This window comes from Carassius gibelio, chromosome B15 (assembly GCF_023724105.1).
Source record: "Carassius gibelio isolate Cgi1373 ecotype wild population from Czech Republic chromosome B15, carGib1.2-hapl.c, whole genome shotgun sequence".
NCBI classification, from domain to species: Eukaryota; Metazoa; Chordata; class Actinopteri; order Cypriniformes; family Cyprinidae; genus Carassius; species Carassius gibelio.
In genome coordinates this window covers 22247149-22268399 of record NC_068410.1, presented here as the reverse complement: position 1 = coordinate 22268399, position 21251 = coordinate 22247149, and the positions used below count along the sequence as shown (strand labels likewise).

At 37.4% G+C, this 21251-nt stretch overlaps 3 protein-coding genes across 5 annotated transcripts; all 3 read right to left on the bottom strand.

Annotated features, from left to right (window-relative positions):
• Nucleotides 1-208: 208 nt before the first annotated feature.
• On the bottom strand, nucleotides 209-6635 carry tagln (transgelin). Of its 3 annotated transcripts, XM_052575779.1 has the most exons (7): nucleotides 6476-6582; nucleotides 5674-5719; nucleotides 5175-5195; nucleotides 4824-5015; nucleotides 3258-3426; nucleotides 519-621; nucleotides 209-441 (listed from the first exon to the last, which is right to left on the bottom strand). In XM_052575779.1, the coding sequence occupies exons 1-7, from the start codon at nucleotides 6565-6567 to the stop codon at nucleotides 294-296; spliced, it is 771 nt and encodes a 256-aa protein (XP_052431739.1). In that variant the 5' UTR covers nucleotides 6568-6582; the 3' UTR covers nucleotides 209-293. The 3 variants fall into 3 exon arrangements, with proteins under 3 accessions (XP_052431739.1, XP_052431740.1, XP_052431741.1); XM_052575780.1 differs by lacking the exon at nucleotides 5175-5195 and having other exon boundaries at nucleotides 6476-6596; XM_052575781.1 differs by lacking the exons at nucleotides 5175-5195; nucleotides 5674-5719 and having other exon boundaries at nucleotides 6476-6635.
• Nucleotides 6636-9473: 2838 nt separating this feature from the next.
• Nucleotides 9474-13402, bottom strand: cbln18 (cerebellin 18). Its single transcript, XM_052575782.1, has 5 exons — nucleotides 13270-13402; nucleotides 11754-11856; nucleotides 11384-11563; nucleotides 11168-11299; nucleotides 9474-9909 (listed from the first exon to the last, which is right to left on the bottom strand). The coding sequence occupies exons 2-5, from the start codon at nucleotides 11842-11844 to the stop codon at nucleotides 9605-9607; spliced, it is 708 nt and encodes a 235-aa protein (XP_052431742.1). The 5' UTR covers nucleotides 11845-11856; nucleotides 13270-13402; the 3' UTR covers nucleotides 9474-9604.
• Nucleotides 13403-18510: 5108 nt separating this feature from the next.
• On the bottom strand, nucleotides 18511-20292 carry cbln20 (cerebellin 20). Its single transcript, XM_052575783.1, has 4 exons — nucleotides 20214-20292; nucleotides 19987-20082; nucleotides 19748-19888; nucleotides 18511-19332 (listed from the first exon to the last, which is right to left on the bottom strand). Exons 1-4 carry the CDS (start codon nucleotides 20218-20220, stop codon nucleotides 18905-18907), a joined length of 672 nt encoding a protein of 223 aa, XP_052431743.1. The 5' UTR covers nucleotides 20221-20292; the 3' UTR covers nucleotides 18511-18904.
• Nucleotides 20293-21251: the final 959 nt, after the last annotated feature.

Genomic DNA, 21251 nt, shown 5'->3' with positions numbered 1-21251 from the left:
AGGTAGTGAAATATAAGCTTGATCTGTGAAATCAGCTTAATAGATTAGACGTTTCATAAGTAGAGCAAGTCACAGTTTTGAAACCTTTTGTTATTTTGCATTAACATGCTCTACAATAAGAGTAAACGGATCATTTTGATTCGATGTTGATTTGCAGATAGTACAAGCTGAAGGTCATGTCACGCTCAAATGAAACACACAGTTCTGCTCCGTTCATCACAGAAGATTTTAATTAGACCGACTATCTCTCAGACGCAGGCTGTGGAGAGGTGTTCATGACTCCTCTGGGATGCTCATGGGTTCATGATCTGTCGGGGTCTGCCGTAGCCCGTCATGCCAGACTGGGTCGCCCCTTTATTGGATCCCATCTGCAGACCGATCACATTCTTCCCTTCCTTCAGCTGGTCATCAGAGAAGTCTCTCCGGTTCTCCTGAGCTTTCCTGCAAGCAGATATTTAACACATCAACAGTAGCTGAATCTGGATTCGATCTAAGAGCCCGTGACGGTTGGCACTCACTTGAAGAACCAGCTGGGGTCTCCACGGAAGAAGCCGTCATCTTTAGTGACGGCGATGCTGCCCAGAGCCATGAGTGTCCTCTGCACCGCGGCCAAGTCCTTCCCTGACCACAGCAGCAGGTTCATGATGATTAAACACAGCTCTTCCAAACATGCACAGAGATCTTAACTAGGGACCTAGCAGGGAAGGACTCCTGCATCTGTTCTAACCTGATTGATTAGATGTTGAAAGTTTTATTTGTGTTTGTTTGTTTCAAAGGAACCATAGTTCATGGTAAATATATCCAGTGGGAAATATTCCAAAAGATACTTTTTCTGGTATTTGGAATTCTGGAAACAAGTCAAGGGCTATTATTTAGTTTTGAATGTATCCTCAGTCTCTGAACGCTTAAGACACCATTGAAACATTTGTTACAGTCGCATTAGAAATCCTCTTACACTCTCCTGTGTCACACATCAGGATATGATCATAATTATAATCGTAAACATTCCCTGCTTTCCTCATCAGCTCGGTTTGGTCTTTTCCAGTTTGGAGAGGATTTTTCACATGCAACCTATTAAGTGTTTTATTTCAACTCTGATTTAAAATATATTCTACGACTGGGCTGTTGTCAGGATCGTTTCATTTGAAGCGTTATTGTTGAACTTTTAAGAAATAATATTTTCCACACACTAGGCCCAAAGTATCAAATAATGTGTTTTTCTCTCTTATATATATATATATACTAATAGTTATAGTTACTGATTCTAAACTTAAAACATTATAATTTCTTACCTAATTACAAAGGTAAAAGCAATTGTAAAAAAAAAGGTAAGTACATTCTAGCAGTATCAACTAGATAAAAAAAAAAAATATATATATATTTTTAAAGGAATATTTCATTGCATCAGTGTGTCATCAATGGATGCTCTGCAGTGAATGGGTGCCGTCAGAATGAGAGTCTGATAAAAACATCACAATAATCCACAGCACTCCAGTCCATCAGTGAACATCTGGAGAAGACTAAAGATGAAACACATCCAGCAAGACATTTTTAACTCAAATACAAGTCTCTTATAACTCTTGAAAATATTTTTACAAGCCAAAACGGCTCTGAAACAGCTCTTTTGTGTCTGATTCACTTTACCACTGCAGGAAGCATTATTATTATGGATTATGGACTCGTATTTTAGCTAGAAGCAATGATTTGATGTTAAAAACTTCTTTATGGATTAGTTTCTTACAAACACACAGCTTTTGTCTTCTCCAGATGTTCACTGATGGACTGGAGTGCTGTGGATTATTGTGATGTTTTTATCAGACTCTCATTCTGACGGCACCCATTCACTGCAGAGCATCCATTGATGAGACACTGATGCAATGCTACATTTCTACAAATCTGATGAAGAAACAAACTCATCCTGATATTGAAAAAGAAAGGAAAAATAGAAAAAAGAGACAAGTGGTTTACAGAATGGATGGATGGATGATGTTAACGTTGGCCGAGAGAGCTCAATGCACTTCAACTTAAGAAAACATGCAAACAGAAAAAAGCAGAAGCACATTAAGAAAACATCTTCATCAATTTGACAACACATGCTGCAACCTCACAACACAACCAAAAACAGAAACGTGCTGCAAGGTGTTGTAGAAATCCCATGGTTAAACAAGATTAGTGTGGTTAAAGAAATGGTTTAAAAAATCCTAATGAAGTATATGATCAGGACATTTCAAAAATGCACAAAAAAAGCATATTCCAGACAGGTTCGTCACTGGTTGCAGTTCCCTTAAACATTTCCAAAGTAGTCTGTGCACGTCTGCGGCCCATTCTTATTTGTTTGTGTTGTAGTAGGCAGTTTGCATTGCATTTCTGTGTTTACTTGTGTTGTGAGTATTTGCAGCACATGTTCTGTCAAACAGATGCAGATGCTTTCTTAATGTGCAGGTTTTTTCGTTTGCTGTGCATTGTTTTGTTTTTGATACGATACGATACAGATACTTTTAAAGGCCAGTATCGTCAATATCGATACTGATATGATATTAGATGATGACTTTATATTTGAAATGCATTTTAAAATTCAATATGCTTTTATTGCACCTCATTAGGTCATATTTTTGTGTACACATGGTGAAAATATATGCACTGTACAGGTAACCATGTACATACAAATACTGTAGTTGAACTAGGTCACTTTAGTAAAGCCATGGTTTATTTTCATAAGGTACTGCCAGAGACCGGTATGATTTATATTAACATTAATTTATTGGTTCTGACTTGCAAAATTTGCATTTCAGCAAATCTTACACAATTATTTGCTAACATAGGTTGGTTATTCATCCAATTCAATGCATATTGTATGCATTAATGTTTTTGTCAGATTAACAAATCACTGGTAAATAAAACCCACCTTAGTATTGATATTTTGTATCACTCGCATCAGTCTCAATTTATTGATACTTCAGATATTACTGGGTTGAAGGTTAATGCAAATCTGGCTAATAAATAGACCTAATAAATATAAATACTATTAACAGAAGTGATATATTTTTTTTAATCTAATAATTTCAGATTTAATTACACAAATGATTACTGCATAAATGATAAACTAGTTCTAGTTCTAGTTTAGTCTCATGCCATACAACAATAATTCAACTTTATTTAACAAAAGTTATCTGATGTGAATGTGAAGTTAATAAAGAAACGATCATTTAAACACATATATTGAATGCTGAGCTGTTATTTGAATGTTTATGACTCACCCTCCCACAGATCTACGGTCTGAAACATGTCGGTTTTGACCACGCCGTATTTCTCGGCTGCGTTGAGGAACTGTGAGACCTGCTCCATCTGTTTGAAGGCCATGCTGGAGCTCTGGATCTTCTTCACAGGCTTGTCCTTACACAGAGTATTGATGAGCTCACACAACACCTGAGGAAAACAGAGAACCAGATTATGAGTGACATTACACTAGTTACAGTGTGCTTTCATCTGACACTCACTGACTTATGACACTTCAGCTGGTCTTAACATCTCTTGTGCCAGTTTAGGAATCGCTGCATCAATTATTTTATTGTTTTAACTGAAGGAAGAGGAAGATTGGTGCTGTCTTTCAGCCTCCTTGTTCTTCATGAGCTGGTCCTTTGAATACTAAACGTGTTCCTCTTTTAGAAACATTCCTTTCAGGACACACAGGCTCCTAGATTGACCTGCTTTAAACTGCATCTGTGACCAGGTGGTCATCTTTTTCATATTTTTCATTTTCATATTTTTCACCATTTTTCCCAGTAATCTGTCTCATGTCCAAAAGAAATTTAGAAAGACTGCACAAACTGAAAATACTTTTGCCATCTATTTCCAGTTATTATTTTAAAAAGACCTGGATGTTTACAGAGCATAGGTCAGCTTTTTGATTCCATTGATATTGTGATTTTGTGCTGTATTATTTATATCTGGTCCAAATGAATATGGGCAAAATGGCCTTAGATATGCTGCTTAATATTTCTGGATTCATCTAGAACACAATGTGCACAAAAGTTGGTCTTATTAGAATAATGCAAGGTCATTTGAAATGATTAGGTTTAATTTGTATCTGATTGTAACTGACTGATAATTACTGAGATGAGACAACTTACAGCGGTGGAAGGAATTATTAACACATCTGTCATATCTATAAAATCATGACTTGATTTCATAATGTTCATGAAACATGCAGAGGGTTGTTTTGAGCACAGCAAACATCAGATGAAGCGAGTCGTACTGTTATTATTCACTTTTTAACTGTAATATTTGGCCAATGGTTTGTTTTATGGGTGTTGTAATGGCCAATTAAACAAAATCAACTGAAACCTCTTAAATATGTCAAGTGTTGTAACCATTTTGGCCAACACTGTATATACTGTATACACATACAATTTATTTGATGTATATGCACTCTAAAAAATACTGGGTTGTTTCAACCCAACTTTGGGACAAATATGGGCTAACCCAGCTGTTGGGTTAAATTTTGTAATTCAATTTTTAACCCAAAAGTTGGGTTGGTCCATATTTGACCCAAAGTTGTGTTGAAACAACCCATTATTTATTGTAGTGTGTCTTTTCTAAAGGATTAGCTTTGGGAAACGACATGTGTTGCTTGTCTTGGCCAGGACACTCTTGCAGAATAGATTCTTAAATCTCAAGGTTTTACATTTTCTTGATTAAAGAGAGAACGAACGAACAAATAAATAAATAAAATGTTGTCAAAGTCTGTTTTGTGGGAGCCTTTTCTTAAAAGTAGAGTTGTGTACATGATTCAGCCGTGGGAACAGCACACATTCATGGCTTACACATCCGTCTTTGAGCCAGGCTTGGAAGCCCAGTTTTCCAGCCTCCGGTTTTCCGACCCCGGAGCCGCACTGAGTCCCGATCCACTCCACCAAACGCACCTCCAGCTCGGGGTCGTACTTCTGCTCGATTTTATCCTGCACTTGGCGGCTCATCCCGTACGACGGACCCTTGTTGGCCATGGTTGAAGCTCCCTGCGTAGAACAGAACTCAATAATATAATATCACATTTCTTAATTATGACCAGCTGTATTTGTTTTTGTTCCAGAGTGGTCTGTCTGAAATTTTCAACATGAATAATGCTTGTGTGTTGTAATGTAAAGTTACAAAACAAGAACATTTCATTATTTTACCTTTCCTGAAATCCTCTTCTCCTGAAACAAAACTTTATCTATTTAAATTAAGCGAAACACCAAAAAGCCAATGATGCAATTGGAAGCAGCCACAAAGCCAAAAATCGCACTACAAATCATGCAGTGTAAACATTTCCAACGGCAAACAGTTCAGCTCAATTATAAAAAAATATGTTATGTCAGATGGATAACTGGAGCTGAACTGCAGAGGCTGAGAGATTCACATGTTCATATAGTCCTTAAGTGGAGAAATCAGTACTGTAGAGCTGAATCAGACAGGATCAGATGAACATGCTCCTCCAGAAACACCATCAGTTACAGTCACACACCGAAGCCAAGCTCAGACCACACACACACACACACGCACGCACGCACACACACACACACACACACACACACACACACACACACACACACACACACACACACACACACACACACGCACACGCACACACACACACACACACACACACACACAGAGAGAGAGCTACACCTTCACCTGTGCTGCCATTCTGCTCTTTACCAAGTTCCTCTGACGTCCCGACCTTAAGGAATGAGTTTAAAGTCATTCACCCTATGAGCATTACATCTGCACCTTCTGGTTAAATTAGTTTATTTTTTAATTATTATTCATTTCAGGACAAATATAAAAAATTTATTTGCTGAAATGTTATATTATATAATAAAAAGGCAAATATACCATTATAAATGTGTCAAACCAGACCTGGAGTTAGTCCTGAGAAAATTTTTATTTTTTAATGCTATGATATTAACTAATTTGTAAGTGTCATTTAAAGCCATAGTTCACCCAAAAATGAAAATCCTGTCATCATTTACACACATCCACTTCCATAGCCCCCCCCCCCCCCCCCACCACCACCTCCATACTATACAAGTCAATGGGGACCAGCAGTTTGATTAGTGATATTCTTCAAAATATCTTCTTTTGTGTTCAACAGAAATATAAAACTCATAAAGGTTTGGAGTAAATGATGACCGAATTGTATTATTTTGAAAAAAAAAAAAAAATCAATTTTTTTGGGTGAACTGTCCCTTTATTATTTTCCATATAGTTTTACATTTTAATATGAAACAAGCAAAATAATCTTGTTTTCTGATTGAAATAACATTTAGCTTACAGCACTGGTTTCATGGCTTGTTTATTTTTTTTCTGAAAACAAGACAATAATGTTTTACCTGTCTAGAAAGAGTTGCATGGATTATTACTTTACAGCATGTTATTAAAAAGCTGTTAAATACCTGACCGAAAGGAATCGAAAGCTTATGAAAAACATACTTACTCTAGCTGAAATGAAGATGACTGTCGTCCGCACAGCTCTACGTTCAGAAGAGTCGACCCTGTCGCTGTCTCAAGACGAGATGTCTTTTCCATTAGAGAAATAAAAAAGAGGCATTTGGTGAAAGGGGGCAGAGAAAAGGAAATTGATGCCTTAAAAGGACACACTGTTTTTCTCAAGCCCTCCCTCCTCTCGGCTCTGCACTTCAGCTTTCTGGTTCGGCCCTCTGTTAAAGCAAAGCCTTATTTGGGAAGAGGCTTGGATGAGGACAGGAACCAAGCCAAGAGTCTGTAGTTTGGTCAGGGAGCAGAATTCTCCAAATACCACATCACTGCATCAGCAGAGAGAAAGAGGACGGCTGTGTGAACGCCGGCTGGAGCTCCAGGTGGAGGGCTTTGACTTTAGACAGGGACATAAATGGAAGAGTTCCTCAGATGGACTGTGTAGATTATAGATGAGCACACATCAGCGAGGCAGAGCCCGGTGTGTCAGCAGTACGGTATATACGGTATTTCAGTGCAGAAGCATTGGCAGAAGGGAAATAAGAGAGATCTGAGGAGTGCTGAAGCAACATGATTTACTGACACTTCAGAAGCAGCCGCTAACAAGGCCTTCTATGTACAAAATACTCCCCGGTGTGTGTTCAATACTACATTATCTCATGCTGGAAGCATGCAGTGCTACTATATTTTACTCACACTTTATTTTAAGGTTCAATTCCCATTATTAAGTAACTTTTAACTATGAATTTAGCCGTGAGAAACTCACAGTTAGTTGCATATAAGTAGTCCGTAAGGTTGTTGTAATCAGTATCTTGTCATATTTCATATTTGTGTGCTTGATTTTGATTTGATTTTGCTGAAAAAAAAAAAATAGTTTTTTTAGGATCACAGTTAAACTTTATTTTTTTATTTTTTTTTAAAACATGTTTAATGTTTAACATGAATGCACATATATGCATGTATTTGTTCATGTATGGTTAGGCATTTCTTTCATACATGACAACCACACAGCAAAAAATCCAGAGTCAAATTAACTCTGCTGGGAATACATGTGAGACCACACTCAAGAGTGAAATTGTTAAAATAGGAGTGTTAAATTAACACTGAAGCTGAGTTAAAGTTAATGAGATAATTAAGTGATTAATTGAGTGATGATTGACCATTATTGACTAGACCTGATGTTAACATGCAGAATCAACAAATACGAAAATCACTATGTTTATGTCACCATTATAGTGATCAGTGTTTGCTTTAATTGGGCTCTTGAGCCTTACAATTTTAAAGTGAGATTTGGTTTGGCTGTTACAATTGAATTTTAACAAACAGACAAGAAAAAAATCAAAACATGGACATTTGACCTGAATCACAAAACTCAACTAAAGCCTAAACAGATTTGATTGACCTCATTGATTATAACAACCCTTTGATTGTACAGTACCCGCTAATTAAAATGATTTCTTGAAAGTTGTTCTGCTAAAAAAAAAGAAGCTTGTTTTCGGCTCACACACACATCAAAGATTAGTGTAGGAATCTCAACAACGGTGACAAACCACATATTCAGAAAAACATTAGAAAACAAACTACTAAAAGTAACATAAAAAACAAAAATAGAATAGTAAGAATAAAGGAAATTACTGAAACAATTATGCTAATAATTTATTCATGCCGCAATGCATCATGGGAGTCATGGATGAATTTTGATAGGTGGCACCCAGAATGCACTGCAACATGCTTTTTGGATTTTCACCATTGTTGAGATTCACAGGTTGATTCTTGATGTTTGCATGTCTAACTAAAAGACTCTTTTGAAAGATTTTTGAGCAAACAAATTTTAAGAAATTCCTCAGATTGTATTTAAAATGCTGGAAATACGTTGTTGAAGAATCACAGGGCTGCAATAATCAACAATGTAACTTTAACTCTGTAATTCAGGAATAACAAGAGTCTTTGCTTGTCCATCAGTTTTATAACTTAGTTATAACTGACAATTAAAATCTGACTTTAACAATTTAGGGGTCAAGAGCCCAACTAAAGCAAACACTGATCACTATAATGGTGACACCATAAACATAGTGATTTTCATCTTTGTTGATTCTGCATGTTAACATCAGGACTCATCAATAATGGTCAATCATCACTCAATTAATCACTTAATTATCTCATTAACTTTAACTCAGCTTCAGTGTTAATTTAACACTCCTATTTTAACACTTTCACACTCTTGAGTGTGGTCTCACATGTACTCCCAGCAGAGTTAATTTCACTCAGATTTTTTTGCTGTGCACCTCAAGTAATGTAGAGTATTTACACTCAGATTGGTAATAATAAAATAATAATAAACAAATCAATTAAAGCTGTCTCCTTTCACTTCTGGGTTATGATTGAATTTGTGATGACAGAATTACACAACTGGATTCGGTTCGAGTGTCAAGCATGTTGACGCTGATAAATAGATTGAAAATATATATTACCTGCATTAAAGTTTTTGCAGAAAGTAGATAATGCTGTGTAAAACACTGAGAGAGAGAGAGAGAGAGAGAGAGAGAGAGAGAGAGAGAAAGAGAGAGAGAGAATAGTTGTATATAGAATAATAAGGGAAATAAGTAACATTTCATAAACATTTGGGGTAACAATTTACTGAAAGCCTTTAAGTATAATGCATTATAAAATTAGCTTTAATACATTAAGTGTCCCTTGTAATGTATATTTTAATACATCACACAGTCTCATGAATCATTTTAACCACAATTAATACATTATAACACTTATCAGTTCATTATTACACTATGCATTTTAGATTTGGTTATAATTATCTACGACAAGATATAATGTATTATAACACACATTATGAGTAATGCATTAGCCTTTAATAACCCTTTATAATGAATTATACATAAAGGCTTTAAGTAAAGCATTACCACATTTATGGTTTTATATTTTTATTCAGTAAATAAAAAGCTAGCATGTAAAAAGTTAACTAGAATGAATAACACCACAGGAAACTATTGAAGTCACCTTTATTCATAAAGCCATATACATGTTCATTTATTCATTTTTATGGCTCACACATGGACATCTGTTTTAATCTCTGATGAAGACTGGCGTGTATGTATGTACAGTTATTTCCCTCTCACTGCTCAGAGAAGGGGTAGACCAGGTATCCGCTGAAGGTGTTTTGGCCCTGGGTGTCTCCACACAGCTGTCTGCCTGACATCAGCTCCACATACACCTGACAGCCGCGTCTGAGCTGCAGAAGAAGCGTCTGAGAGCTGCTGTCCTCCGAATCCTCACGGTTGTCTTCCCAGGACGAGGCTATCAGCTGGCCGTTCTTCATCAGCTGCATCTTCTGGTAGAGCCGTTGACCTGCGCTGCCAACGTTGGAGTACGCCGTGAAGGAGAAGGAGTACAGACCGGCGTGAGGAGCTGTGAATGTGCCTGTGAAGAATTAGGATCAGGATGATGTCTGTTTGAGAAGCTGGCTCTACGAGGACAACGTGAACTGGATGCAGTGCATAAATCTAAACAGAAAATTAGTTTGGCCTACACCCTTACAGTGCCTCATAATGCATTTTTGACTGTTAATGGAGTGTGTAACACTAAGTTTTAAATCTGAAACTTCACCGTGTATAAAGTTATTGTCTCTCAAAGAAAGCGTCGCGTCTGAATCATTAAAAAGAGTAGTTCTTAAAATGAATCCCAAGCCGTGTCATGTTGACATCAACATGAAACATTAGCATATTGCTCACTTGCTAATTCATTCTTTGCCTTTAACTCCTGGTTTTGGAGAAAAAAAAAGCTGTTTCCTTCTGTAACGCTGTACACAAAGCAGCACTGTGCTCACAAACGCTGCTTTACCAGGCATTACAGGCGAGATGAAATGAAATCAACCAATCATACCAATCACTACAGATTAGAGTCACACCAAGAAGAGGACTGAAAAAAGGAATTGTTGAGCAAATCATTTGGGATTTCTTGAGCAAATAAGGTAATGCATATTATAAGACAATAGCCCTATTCGCACGGGATTCGTATTATCTTGGGACCTTGACGCACTTGATAAGCGAAGCCTGTGATTTTACTCAAATTTACTGACTTATCTCCTGGATACCTGGATGTCAAGACTTTAAGAGTCCCGTTCTATGGTCCGAAATCACATCATATGACCCCTTTAAGTAAAGCTCATGTTCCATTAAGATATTTTGTCCATTTCCTACCATAAATATATTAAAACTTCATTTTTGATTAATAACATGCATTGCTAAGAACTTAATTTGAACAACTTTAAAGATGATTTCCTCAATATTTCGATTATTTTTTCTCCCTCAGATTCCAGATTTTCTAATAGTTGTATCTTGTCCTCCTAACAAACCAGACACAAAAATCTACACTTATGACTGGTTTTGTGGTCCTGGGTCACATATTAGTAAGATAAGATATGTGTTATCAAAAATACTGTCATCAGTTTGAAAACAAAACTTTCAGATGTTTTATGCATCATTTACATGTGGTTTGGAGTATGTGCACATTTTGTGTACCAACTGAAAATTTCATAAATCCTATAATTTACATTAAAACAGCTTAACAAATGCAGCATTATATTCTCCTATTTTCCTCTCATTTCCTGATGCTCTGTTTTGTGACGATGACCTAAAGTATGAAGCAGCATTGGCGCAGTGTATTGTGGTCTGCTTACCCAACGCAGGATTGTAGCCATTGCCCTGATTGAGGGAGACAGACTGGTAAGAGATAGACACGTTGCTGGTAAATGGCCCAAGACATCCACTCATTGGAAGCATTGCCGCATTGAAGGATATTTTGCATCCAGCTACAGAAAAGGAAACAAAGCAAGGAAAATGTAACTCTTCAAGCTAAATTTTTTAAATGATATGCAAATACGAGGCAACGATACCTGTGAGCTCCTCTATTTGGCTGTTCAGATGAGACAGTCCTTCCCATAAGCCAACCATACGCATGAACGTGGCCTCCTCCAGATCGAACAGAGGCTGTGCAGCACAACAGCAGCTCTGCTGTCTCCCGAAGGCACATTCACAGTCCCATCCGCCGCAGGGCAGCGACCCCGTGTAACTCACTGATGAGAGAATCAACCAAAACAATCTCAGAAAACAGTACACTGCCAGTCAAACGTTTCTGAACAGTAAGATTTTATTATTTATTTATTTTTCTAAAGAAGTCTCTTCAGCTCATCAAGCCTGCATTTATTTGATCCTAAATACATCATACATTCTGCATTCACATGAACAAATGATCAAGTTCTTCACCAGCAGTTTGGCGCAGGAGGTCAAAGGCAGTGGTAGCCTCCGCTCGCGAGAAGAGACTGAGAACCATCGCAACACACAGAGCAGTCTTCATCCTCAGCCGCCCCTAAAATACAGCTCATTTCAACTTTTACAGTTCACACCATAAACAAACAAACTTAGAAAATGAAGAAATGTTCTCCTCGAGGTCTGTACAGTGTTTCCAGACATGTTTCTGGAGGCACACTGACAGTACACACTTTGGTTGTCCTTCTTATCAGAGAAGTTTATATATATTATTACCAGCCTCCACAACAATTGGAGAGGGCTTGACGGTCAACGGCAGTCTTCATGATCAATTACATTATAGCCTTAATTTCATTGAATTGCTGTCAGAGTTAGTCATTGTTTGTGCATACCAAAGATCAGAAACTATATATATGATATATATATCAAAGGACACACAACTAATTTAAATGAATCAGTCTAGAATCTGTCTCTAGAATAGCACTTCTGTATCAGTGGGTAAACAAGAACACATCCCTTTTAAAATCCCACTAAACTGAAATAAATCTTGAATGTCTTTAATACTTCACAAACTTTGTTTTTCAGTCCTGATTTTAATAGTTTTCTCATTACTGCAACAGTAAGTAAACATCGTTTTTGTTCCTGGTGGACTGTTAAAAAATGCTGAATGCTAGGCTCCCCCAAAACCTGCAAAAAAATCAGCCAATCAGATTTCAACTTTTGTCTTTGTGAAAGCATTTCCAGTTTGAAGAATCAATGGAAGTCTGTTTAATTTCACAGTGTGACAAACAGAAATTTGTAGAAGTTGAAATACCTCACAATAACAATGACAGCATCAGGATAGTAATAATTTTAAAATCGTAAAAAAAGAACAAAAAAAGAAGCCCAGCTATGTTTACTGTGTTAGACTAACTGAGATTTGTCAACTGTTGTAATCTTGTTGTTCTGCTTGCTTCCATTCTCATCATCTGTAAGTTGCTTTGGATAAAAGCGCCTGCTAAATAACTTAATGTAAAAGTAAATGTCATCACTACCAAAAGCAGACTAAATACATCTGAACATAAACCAGATCTATGTGAGTTATCAATATAAAAACAAGTAAGTAACCGCCTTTTGTAAACATACTGTAATTGATATGTTTTGTATGTTGGTTTTCTATCTTGTAACTAAATGCCAACTAACTTTCATTAGAGTATTAGTAGACTGTTAGCTTAGGGTTAGTAGAATAAGTTGACATGTATTTACAAAGTTACTTGTAAAATATCCATCAAAATAAAGTGTTAGTTAATAAGCAGACAGTCACTAATACTCTAATGACTGCTAGATGACATGCATGTACAAAGTTACCTATAGTAAGCAGAATATCTAGTGGACTATCAACATAAAGTGTTACCGAATTTTACATTTAATCAGATCAGTTTATGTAGCATGCCGCAAAACTGTGTGTTAACAAATGTAAAAATACTTGAGTATTCTGTCCACTTTTCTTTGATAATATTTTTTAGATACTCACTGTGATGAAGATAACAGATCAGGTGCAGAAGAATTGAGTCAGTTAAAGACACAAACGCAGTTGTAAGTGGAGCTCTCTGAGCAGCTTTATGCAGTGGGTGGAGTTGCTCAGAGTGGATCAGCCTCTGAAGCATCTGATAAGAGAGAAGATGAGACACCACCTTCCCTTCAGTTGTCCCACTTCTATGAATGCATGAAAAGGTTATTTTGTTACCGAAACCCACAATAATATTTATCACCAGGACACTTTCAGCCCCTCGTGGACTGCAGATAATGATATCGTTCCCGCTGCTCTGTGATTTTTCACGTCATTTGAGTATTATTACTGAATGCAGCTAAATCTGAAGTCTCAATCTAGAGGTGGGAGCAGGATTTGGTTTCCTTATTCTCAGAAAAGGGTGCAGACTAGAGAAAGATCCAAATCTACAATCATTGTTTTTTAATGTTGACCCAAAGCTTGAGAACAACTCTGCAATAGATGTTATGTGAGATTGAAGTGATATATTATGTTTATATAATGCAACAGAGAGGAAGTTTGACTGTGTGATGGCTATCAAAGTTGTGAAAGATGAAACTCATCTTTGTGTATCTGCCACAAAGAAGAAGAAGAAAACTATCCTGAAGATATAAAAGGCTAAAGCGGATTCTTCAAAGTGGATTTTAGATGCGTTTTTCTGTGTTTTTTTTAAATTACATTTCCACTTTTAAATGAATCATTGATAATCAATGGTATACGTTTATCATAAATGTTACCATTTCATTTGTGAAAACTATTAAAATGTTGAAATAACTGTAATAAAGACAGCTTGTTTCAATGCACCATTAAAAAATACACACTCTAACACATTAAAATAAAGCCATGTGTCATATGTTGACGTACCTTGTATGTGTATTTGAATGTGCGTCTTCTTTTAATATTTCACCAATTTTTACTTTAACACAATGTTAAACTCACATTACATTATAACATTGATTCAGTGATATTACCATATTTTTTGTTAAAATATTAATGCTGTTTCGACATTACATGAGTGTGCAAAATTCACGTTTAATCATTAATTCAATGCAATAAGCACTGACACATCAACATTGACATGACGTTGTTTTAATGGTTTCTCACTGTCTGGGAAAGGACAGGACAAAAAGTTGAGCAGGTGAGCTCTCCTATATATTTAAGTACAAAAACGAATTCCTATCTTCACCGTACAGTAAAATGTAAAAGCAAGTTTTCATAGGATTGTAAACCAGGCAAGAAAAACAGTTTTATACCTCAAAAACATGCAAGTTGGCAAATTATTATTTTTCTGGACATTATTTTAGTTTGAAAATAAATAAATAAACAAACAAATGCCTTTTAAAGGGTGATTGACAAAGTAAAACGATTAAAGAAAAAAATGAAACAAAAGATTAAAGTACCAAACAGCAAAATACTTGAAAAGAGGACAAAAATGTGGACAGGTGATGTACAGATGGCATAAAAGCGATGATGGGAAGACAGCCGAAGCAGCATCAGATCCAGTGATCTGATCATGTTCACTTTTAATATTATATCCTGGTTTAACTCTATTTTTGTTAAATGTAAACGCAAGCTCTCTAGGGCTGTAAACCCAGCAAACAATGTAAAAGACAATGGGCCTCTTTCAGAAGTTTATACAAAAGAAAGTTGAAAGGGAAGCATTTGATATTGATATGGATCCATTACATCCTATCCATGCTTCTTTTCAATGGTTCCCATCTGGGAAATGGTTTACTGTAACCTTGTTTGTATAAGAACATGTTTGTCCCAATTGCTATTATTATCTCAAATAAGAACATACAAAGGTATGAAGACAAATTTATTTGGATAGAAAAAAAAGCATTTTTTTAATTACATTTTTTTTATTACCAATATTCTCTTATATAAGACTTATCAAATTCTGTTCAAAATATTTTTTACATATCATAGCTCAAAGCATGTCAACTTTCCAAAAATATTTAATGTCAGCTGCTGAAGTAGTACTGAACATTCAGTGTACTTAACACAAAATGTTGCAGAAAAAAAATATCTATAGCGCTTTGTACTATACAGATTGTTTTAAAGCAGTTTTACAGGGATAAACAGAGAAGCATTATTCAAAGATGCAAACAGAGGTCAGTGTAGTGCAGATCATCGATTATAAAATGAGTAGAGTTCAGCTGTAAAGCAGCTCTGGAGTTATGTCATCATTCAGTTCAATCCAATAGAGTCAGTGAAGTCACATCAATAACACTGAATTTAGTGGCTAAACAAGCCAGAGATAACAGTGGCAAGGAAGCCAAACTCAACTGGTGAAAGAAATGGAGAAAAACCCTTGGAAGAAACCAGGCTCATCTGGCCAGATGAAACCAGCATGGTGAGGTTTAATTCCAGGCTGCAACACAAGACTGTGGACGGTCATCATTCAGAACATCCATCCCGTTCTTTTTGCTGGAAGATTGAATACATCACATGGTGAATGAATCGAAGCTGGACACAAAGTCTGTGTGGTCTTCCTGCTGCTGTTCAGGCTAATTGCAAAGCTGTGAAGGAAATACTCACTGAGGCTTTTGGACATATACAGTTTATGGATCACCTCATAGTTAGTTTATAAGCTAACTAAATGAAAGTTTGGAGGTGTATGCTGGATAGATTAGCAGGTAAAGTTGATGAGGAATTACTGGAGTATGAAATAAGGGACATGATAATGAAACTGAAACACTTGGGTGATGAAAAGCAAAAAGTGAAAACCAGATTATATTCTAGAGCTATGAGTCTGAAAGGATGAGTGGAGTGAAGGCACTCTTGATCTTGTGGATTGTGTCAATGCTACTGTGGGAGCCATGGATGCCAGTCTCTTGTATTTGTTGAAGCACAGAGAGAGGACCTTCCTGTACATAAGAGATCTCCTTTAAAATGGGCACTTTTGAAGACCAGTCGTGCCGCTGCATTTTGAAATGTTTGTAAAGGTTTGACTGTGCTTGATGGAATTCCAGCCAGAAGACCATTGCAGCAGTCCAGCCTAGAAATGATAAGGGCAAATGATTGTGCAGCATGCTCTCTTAGAAAGGGCTTGATCTTTGATATTGTGCAATGTTGTGCAACATTTTTGCAATGTGGTCTTTGAAGGCCAACTGGTCAACAAACATTACAACAAGAATTCTGACCAAACTTGAAAGAGTAATTGCTGTGGATGGAGAAAACATACTGTAGAGTTGGAGTGGCAGGAAAGACAAGAAGCTCAGTCTTTGCCAGGTTGAGCTGTAGGTGATGTTTTTTCATCCATGGCGAGATGTCCACCAGGCAGCCAAAGATCTGTGCAGTTACAGTTGGATCATTTGTTTTAAATGAAATATAGAGCTGTGCGTCATCAGTATACCAAATGGTAGGAGACGCCATGTGCCTGTATGATGGGACCTAGAGATGTCGTGTATATGGAGAAAAGAAGGGGTCCAAGAACTGATCCCTGAGGAACCCCAGTGACAAGTTGATGTGCTTTGGATATCTCCCTTTGCCGGACCACACTGAAAGACCTACCATTGAGATAGGATTCAAACCAGCGAAGTGGCATCCCTGTGATGCCCAGTGATGAGAGGGTGGACAGGAGGATCTGACTATTCACAGTGTCAAAAGCAGCAGATAGATCCAGCAGTATGAGAACTGATGGTTGGAATCAGCGTTTGCAATCCACAAGGCTTCAGTGACTGACAGTAGTGCAGTTTCATAATGAATGGCTACTTCTTAAACCTGATTGATTAATGCCCAGTTGGTTATTTTGTGGAAGAAATAATGATAACTGGTTGAAAACATCTTGTTCAAGTGCTTTCGCTATGAATGGAAGGAGAAAGACAGTGCAGTGGGGTTAAATGCAGTGGGGTCATGTCTGTGAGAAGAGATTTGTGGGAGAGATAGAAACTGAGGGAATTGTGTCTATAGGACAAGTTGTAGGATGGCTGGAGAGAAGTAGTTTAATACTTCTGCCTCAGTGAGCTGACAGAAGGAGGAGAGGGGAGTTTTATTAGTGGATGTGGTTGGTTTGAGCTAAGAACTGACTGCTGAAGGTTTTAATTTTTTCTGTGAAGAATGTAACAAAATCATGAGCTGTTAAAGAGGAGGTGGAAGGGCACAGAGCAGGGAATTTAATGTTTTGAATTGATCATGGGTTTCTAAAATGCAGGTGTAGTCTGTTACATCCACCTCAAATATAAACTCTTTTAGAATAAAAATGTGCAAAGTTCTTTTACCTCTTTTAAACTCTGTTATCTCCAAAAAGATAATTTCATAATTAATATTTATATATCTTAAACAGACAGAATGGAGTAATATTTACATAAGAAGTATACCTACACTATGTTGACAACTGTTTTGATCGAGTATTCATCCAGTAGAGTATGTGTGAGATCAGGAGCTGATGTTGAACAAGAAGGCCTTGCTCACAATCTCCGTTCCAGTTCAGCCCAAAGGTGTTGGATTTGTTTGAGGTCAGATATCTGTGCATGCCAGTCAAGTTCTTCCACACCAGATTCATTCAACCATGTATTTGGTACATACTGGAGTAGAAAAGGGCCTTCCTAAAACTTTCCCCAAAATGTGAAATCATACCATTGTCCAAAATGCATTGGTTTGTTCAAGCAATAAGATTTCCCTTCACTGGAAGTAAGGGGCCAAGGCCAAGCCCTGAAAAACAGCTTCTTACCATTAGCCCTCCTCTACCAAACGGTTTCTCCTGGCATCTGCCAAACCCAGACTCGCACTCAGACTGCCAAACAGAGAAGCGTGAATGGTCACTCCACAGAGCAGGTTTTCACTGCTCCAGAGTCCAGTATCTGTGCTATTTACACACTCCATTCCACTCTTGGCATTATTCTTGGTGATGTGAGGCTTGCATATAGATGCTATGAAATCCCATTTCGTGAAGCGCCATTGCACAGCTTTTGTGCAAACCTATCATATGATTTAGTTCATAATCATAATTATAAATGAAAAATATATATTTATAATAATTTTTATTATTATTAAATGTGATGTAAAATGTCCTTTTAGCAATAAATCTAAACAGCTGGATAAACTTAAAAAACTGAATCAGTATTACTACAGAATATATTCACATGGAAGAAACCATGTACTTCTGGAACATTACATCAATGTGATGTAAAATCATCTATATTTTAATGTCAGCTGAATCAATGCCTGTTGCTTTTGGGGTGAGATAATATAATATAGACATGAAGGCCAAGTGAATGTGTTTGAGTAGATCCGAATTTTTATTTCAGAACAAAAGCAGTATTTCTCAATATGTTCTTTGCATTAAAACTATTTTTTATTTATTACTTTAACCTCCCTTATTTTGTATTTAAACACTCAGTGTAGCTTAAAAGAAGTCATTTTAAAATATGTAAATGTGCAGGGTTTTGTGGAGAGAGAAATATATTCTGGGCAGAGACAGAAAGAGGTGTCTTTTAATGTTTTAAACCACAACATACCATTCTTGCACTACTGAAACTAAAAAAAAGTACCATACAACAACATCAGCTTTAAGTAACTGTTGCATAGTTAGTATTGTATTTTATACTTTTTTGTGTAATGCATAGTATACATTGTGTAGTAAGTCATTTCAAACACAGTAGTAGTTATCTCTATATTAATCAGTTGCATAGAGCAGGAACCCAGTGAAAGTATTGTAGTGGTTGTTATTGTCACACAGGAAGCAGCCGGCTGGAAGAGCAACATCCACCCTGTCTCCTGCATGCAGCTGAACTACTAGCAGAGCGCTAGTGCTGTCCTCCTGGTCTTGAAGGTTGTTCTCACTTGGTGATGCAATAGTGCGCCCATTCAGTCGGAGTCGAGCACAAGCAGCCAATTGGGCTCCAGGAGTGCCAGCATCACTATAAACCGTTAGTGCCAGGCTGTAGACACCAGAACGTGGTGCTACAAAAGCACCAGTGTCGGTACTGTAGCCATCTCCCAAGTTAACAAATATGCTGCTATACTTCACTACAGAGTCTTCACGATTGGGGCCAACGCAGAGGCGCGTGTCAGTAAGAGCCACAGAGAAGGCACTGCGACTAGCTGTGCAATAAGAAAAGGGAAAGAGATTAAATGTTTTGCACTTTCTGAAGGACATAGTAGTGCTGAGAAGATAGTAGAGAAAAGTTAATGTTTTAGGTTGGTTTCACGTTTTGAACGTTTTTTGTGTCTTGTATTCTGTTGGCTGTGTCAGCCAACACTCCAACTTTGCTCTATGGTTATAGATTGTTAAATAGATCTAACATATGCAATGCTAATCACAATTCAATAAGCAAATAGATAAAACCAATTGTAATTCAGCATGTAAAATAATGATTCCATCACTGTCAGCTACGCTATGAATCTTATAATAAATGCTAAAAGGAAAATTTCAAACCAAAATCTTTTAAAGGGTATTTTATCTAAATTAAGTGCAAGAAAAAGGGCAAACAAAATATCTACTGTACAAATGTCTCACCACGAATATTGTTCAACACTGACTGAGCTCTCTCCAAGTTCCTCTGTAGTTCATCTAATGTCATGTTGAAAAACATCTCGAGCTTCCACAGCTGCTTCTGCATCAGGCAGCACCCGCAAGATGCCACATCAGTCAGACACGCTTTAGAGGCAAAGAGACATTTCATTATCCTGATGCCTGAATTATTGTTTAAGGGGTTTTTATGACCTTTATTATTTTTGTTATTTTCTTTTAGTCACCGTTCTCGCTGGGATCAACTTGGCTGTCGTTGCCACTCCAAGAAAAAACCCTATCTTGTCCAAGTGCACATCCCAAGAGACTTAAGATTACAAGTGCTAAAACATTTTAAAAAAAGTTATGTAAACCCAGGCAATCCTGTACATAAAACACATTTATTTACATGTATATACAGGTTGAACACTGTAATTTAATTGTATTAATTTAATTAAAAATAAATTAGTCTCACCCCTCATTGCTGCTGATGTCTTTCAACTGTAGTCTGAGGAAGATGTGTTAACGTCAACTTGAGCAATCCTGACTATAAAGTCTAGGCAGACCCCACCTCTTGCCTTTCACAAGGAATGGCATGGGCAGGGCCTTTTGTGTGCGTTTTTATCATGCAACACAGTGCTGAATATAGGGCGACTATTGTTATTCAGCTAAAGCACATCATGTTGTTCCCATGGTTGTTTTCTCTAGGGTACTACTGACACTTATCTTTCTTCATCAGCTAAGCGTTGAACTGTAACAACAACAAAAGGAAAAATACCTTAATGATTACTTGCAGTCTGAGCATGAAATAATGGATTTTGACTTCTCACCTAAGGTAAATTATAAACAATGAAAGATGTTTCAAACAATTCAGAGAAAATTTAAGTTTGACATTTCCTCAATAAAACTGCAATAGATTGTACAAATAATTTTTGAGGTTAATTTAATTTAACTTAATTTTTCTCTTAAAATGTCACTTTGCCGCATGTGTGGTGGGCCCATTGATTTCTCGGACGCACACAAGCAGTGTGTGCTGTGCCTGGGTCAGGCTCACACAGAGGCGGCATTCGAAGGATCCTTGGTGAAAGGCTGGCCATTACCCGTAATGGTGGCCCTGTATCTCCTGCTTCTTCCCCCTCCGCCGCCGCCCACGCCATCCTCATGTGGAAGATCCCCTCTTATACTGTGAGGCCAGTTACTGCTCTCCACTAGAAGCGCGGGAAATGGTCTCGTTTGAATATGACGAGGACGACGGCATATTTACAAATGCCTCCGACCTGGGAGAGTAGTCCGGAGCATCGTCTGAAGCCGCCCACGCTTTGCTGGATGTGGAGCTTATGGCAATCCTCACGGAGGTGGTGGCAAATATGGAATTGGAGTGGACAGCCCCCAAGGAGCTGCCATCTAAGAGATGGATGGACCTTCCTTGGTGTGGGCCGTAAGGCTGAAGCCCCGCAGAGACCCGCACCCTTTTTCTCTGAGGTCCATGAGGGGCTCACCCAGTCATGGCAGT

Coding starts and splice junctions, on each gene's coding strand:
- tagln (XM_052575779.1), bottom strand. CDS start 6,567: ATGGAAAAGACATCTCGTCTTGAGACAGCGACAGGGTCGACTCTTCTG. Junction 5,196..5,673: donor AGAGCAGAATGGCAGCACAG/GTGAAGGTGTAG, acceptor GTTTTGTTTCAG/GAGAAGAGGATTTCAGGAAA. Junction 442..518: donor GACCCCAGCTGGTTCTTCAA/GTGAGTGCCAAC, acceptor ATCTGCTTGCAG/GAAAGCTCAGGAGAACCGGA.
- cbln18 (XM_052575782.1), bottom strand. CDS start 11,844: ATGAAGACTGCTCTGTGTGTTGCGATGGTTCTCAGTCTCTTCTCGCGA. Junction 11,564..11,753: donor CCTCCTGCGCCAAACTGCTG/GTGAAGAACTTG, acceptor TTCTCTCATCAG/TGAGTTACACGGGGTCGCTG. Junction 11,300..11,383: donor CCAAATAGAGGAGCTCACAG/GTATCGTTGCCT, acceptor CCTTTTCTGTAG/CTGGATGCAAAATATCCTTC.
- cbln20 (XM_052575783.1), bottom strand. Junction 19,889..19,986: donor AGTTGATCCCAGCGAGAACG/GTGACTAAAAGA, acceptor TTGCCTCTAAAG/CGTGTCTGACTGATGTGGCA. Junction 19,333..19,747: donor AGTGTTGAACAATATTCGTG/GTGAGACATTTG, acceptor CTTATTGCACAG/CTAGTCGCAGTGCCTTCTCT.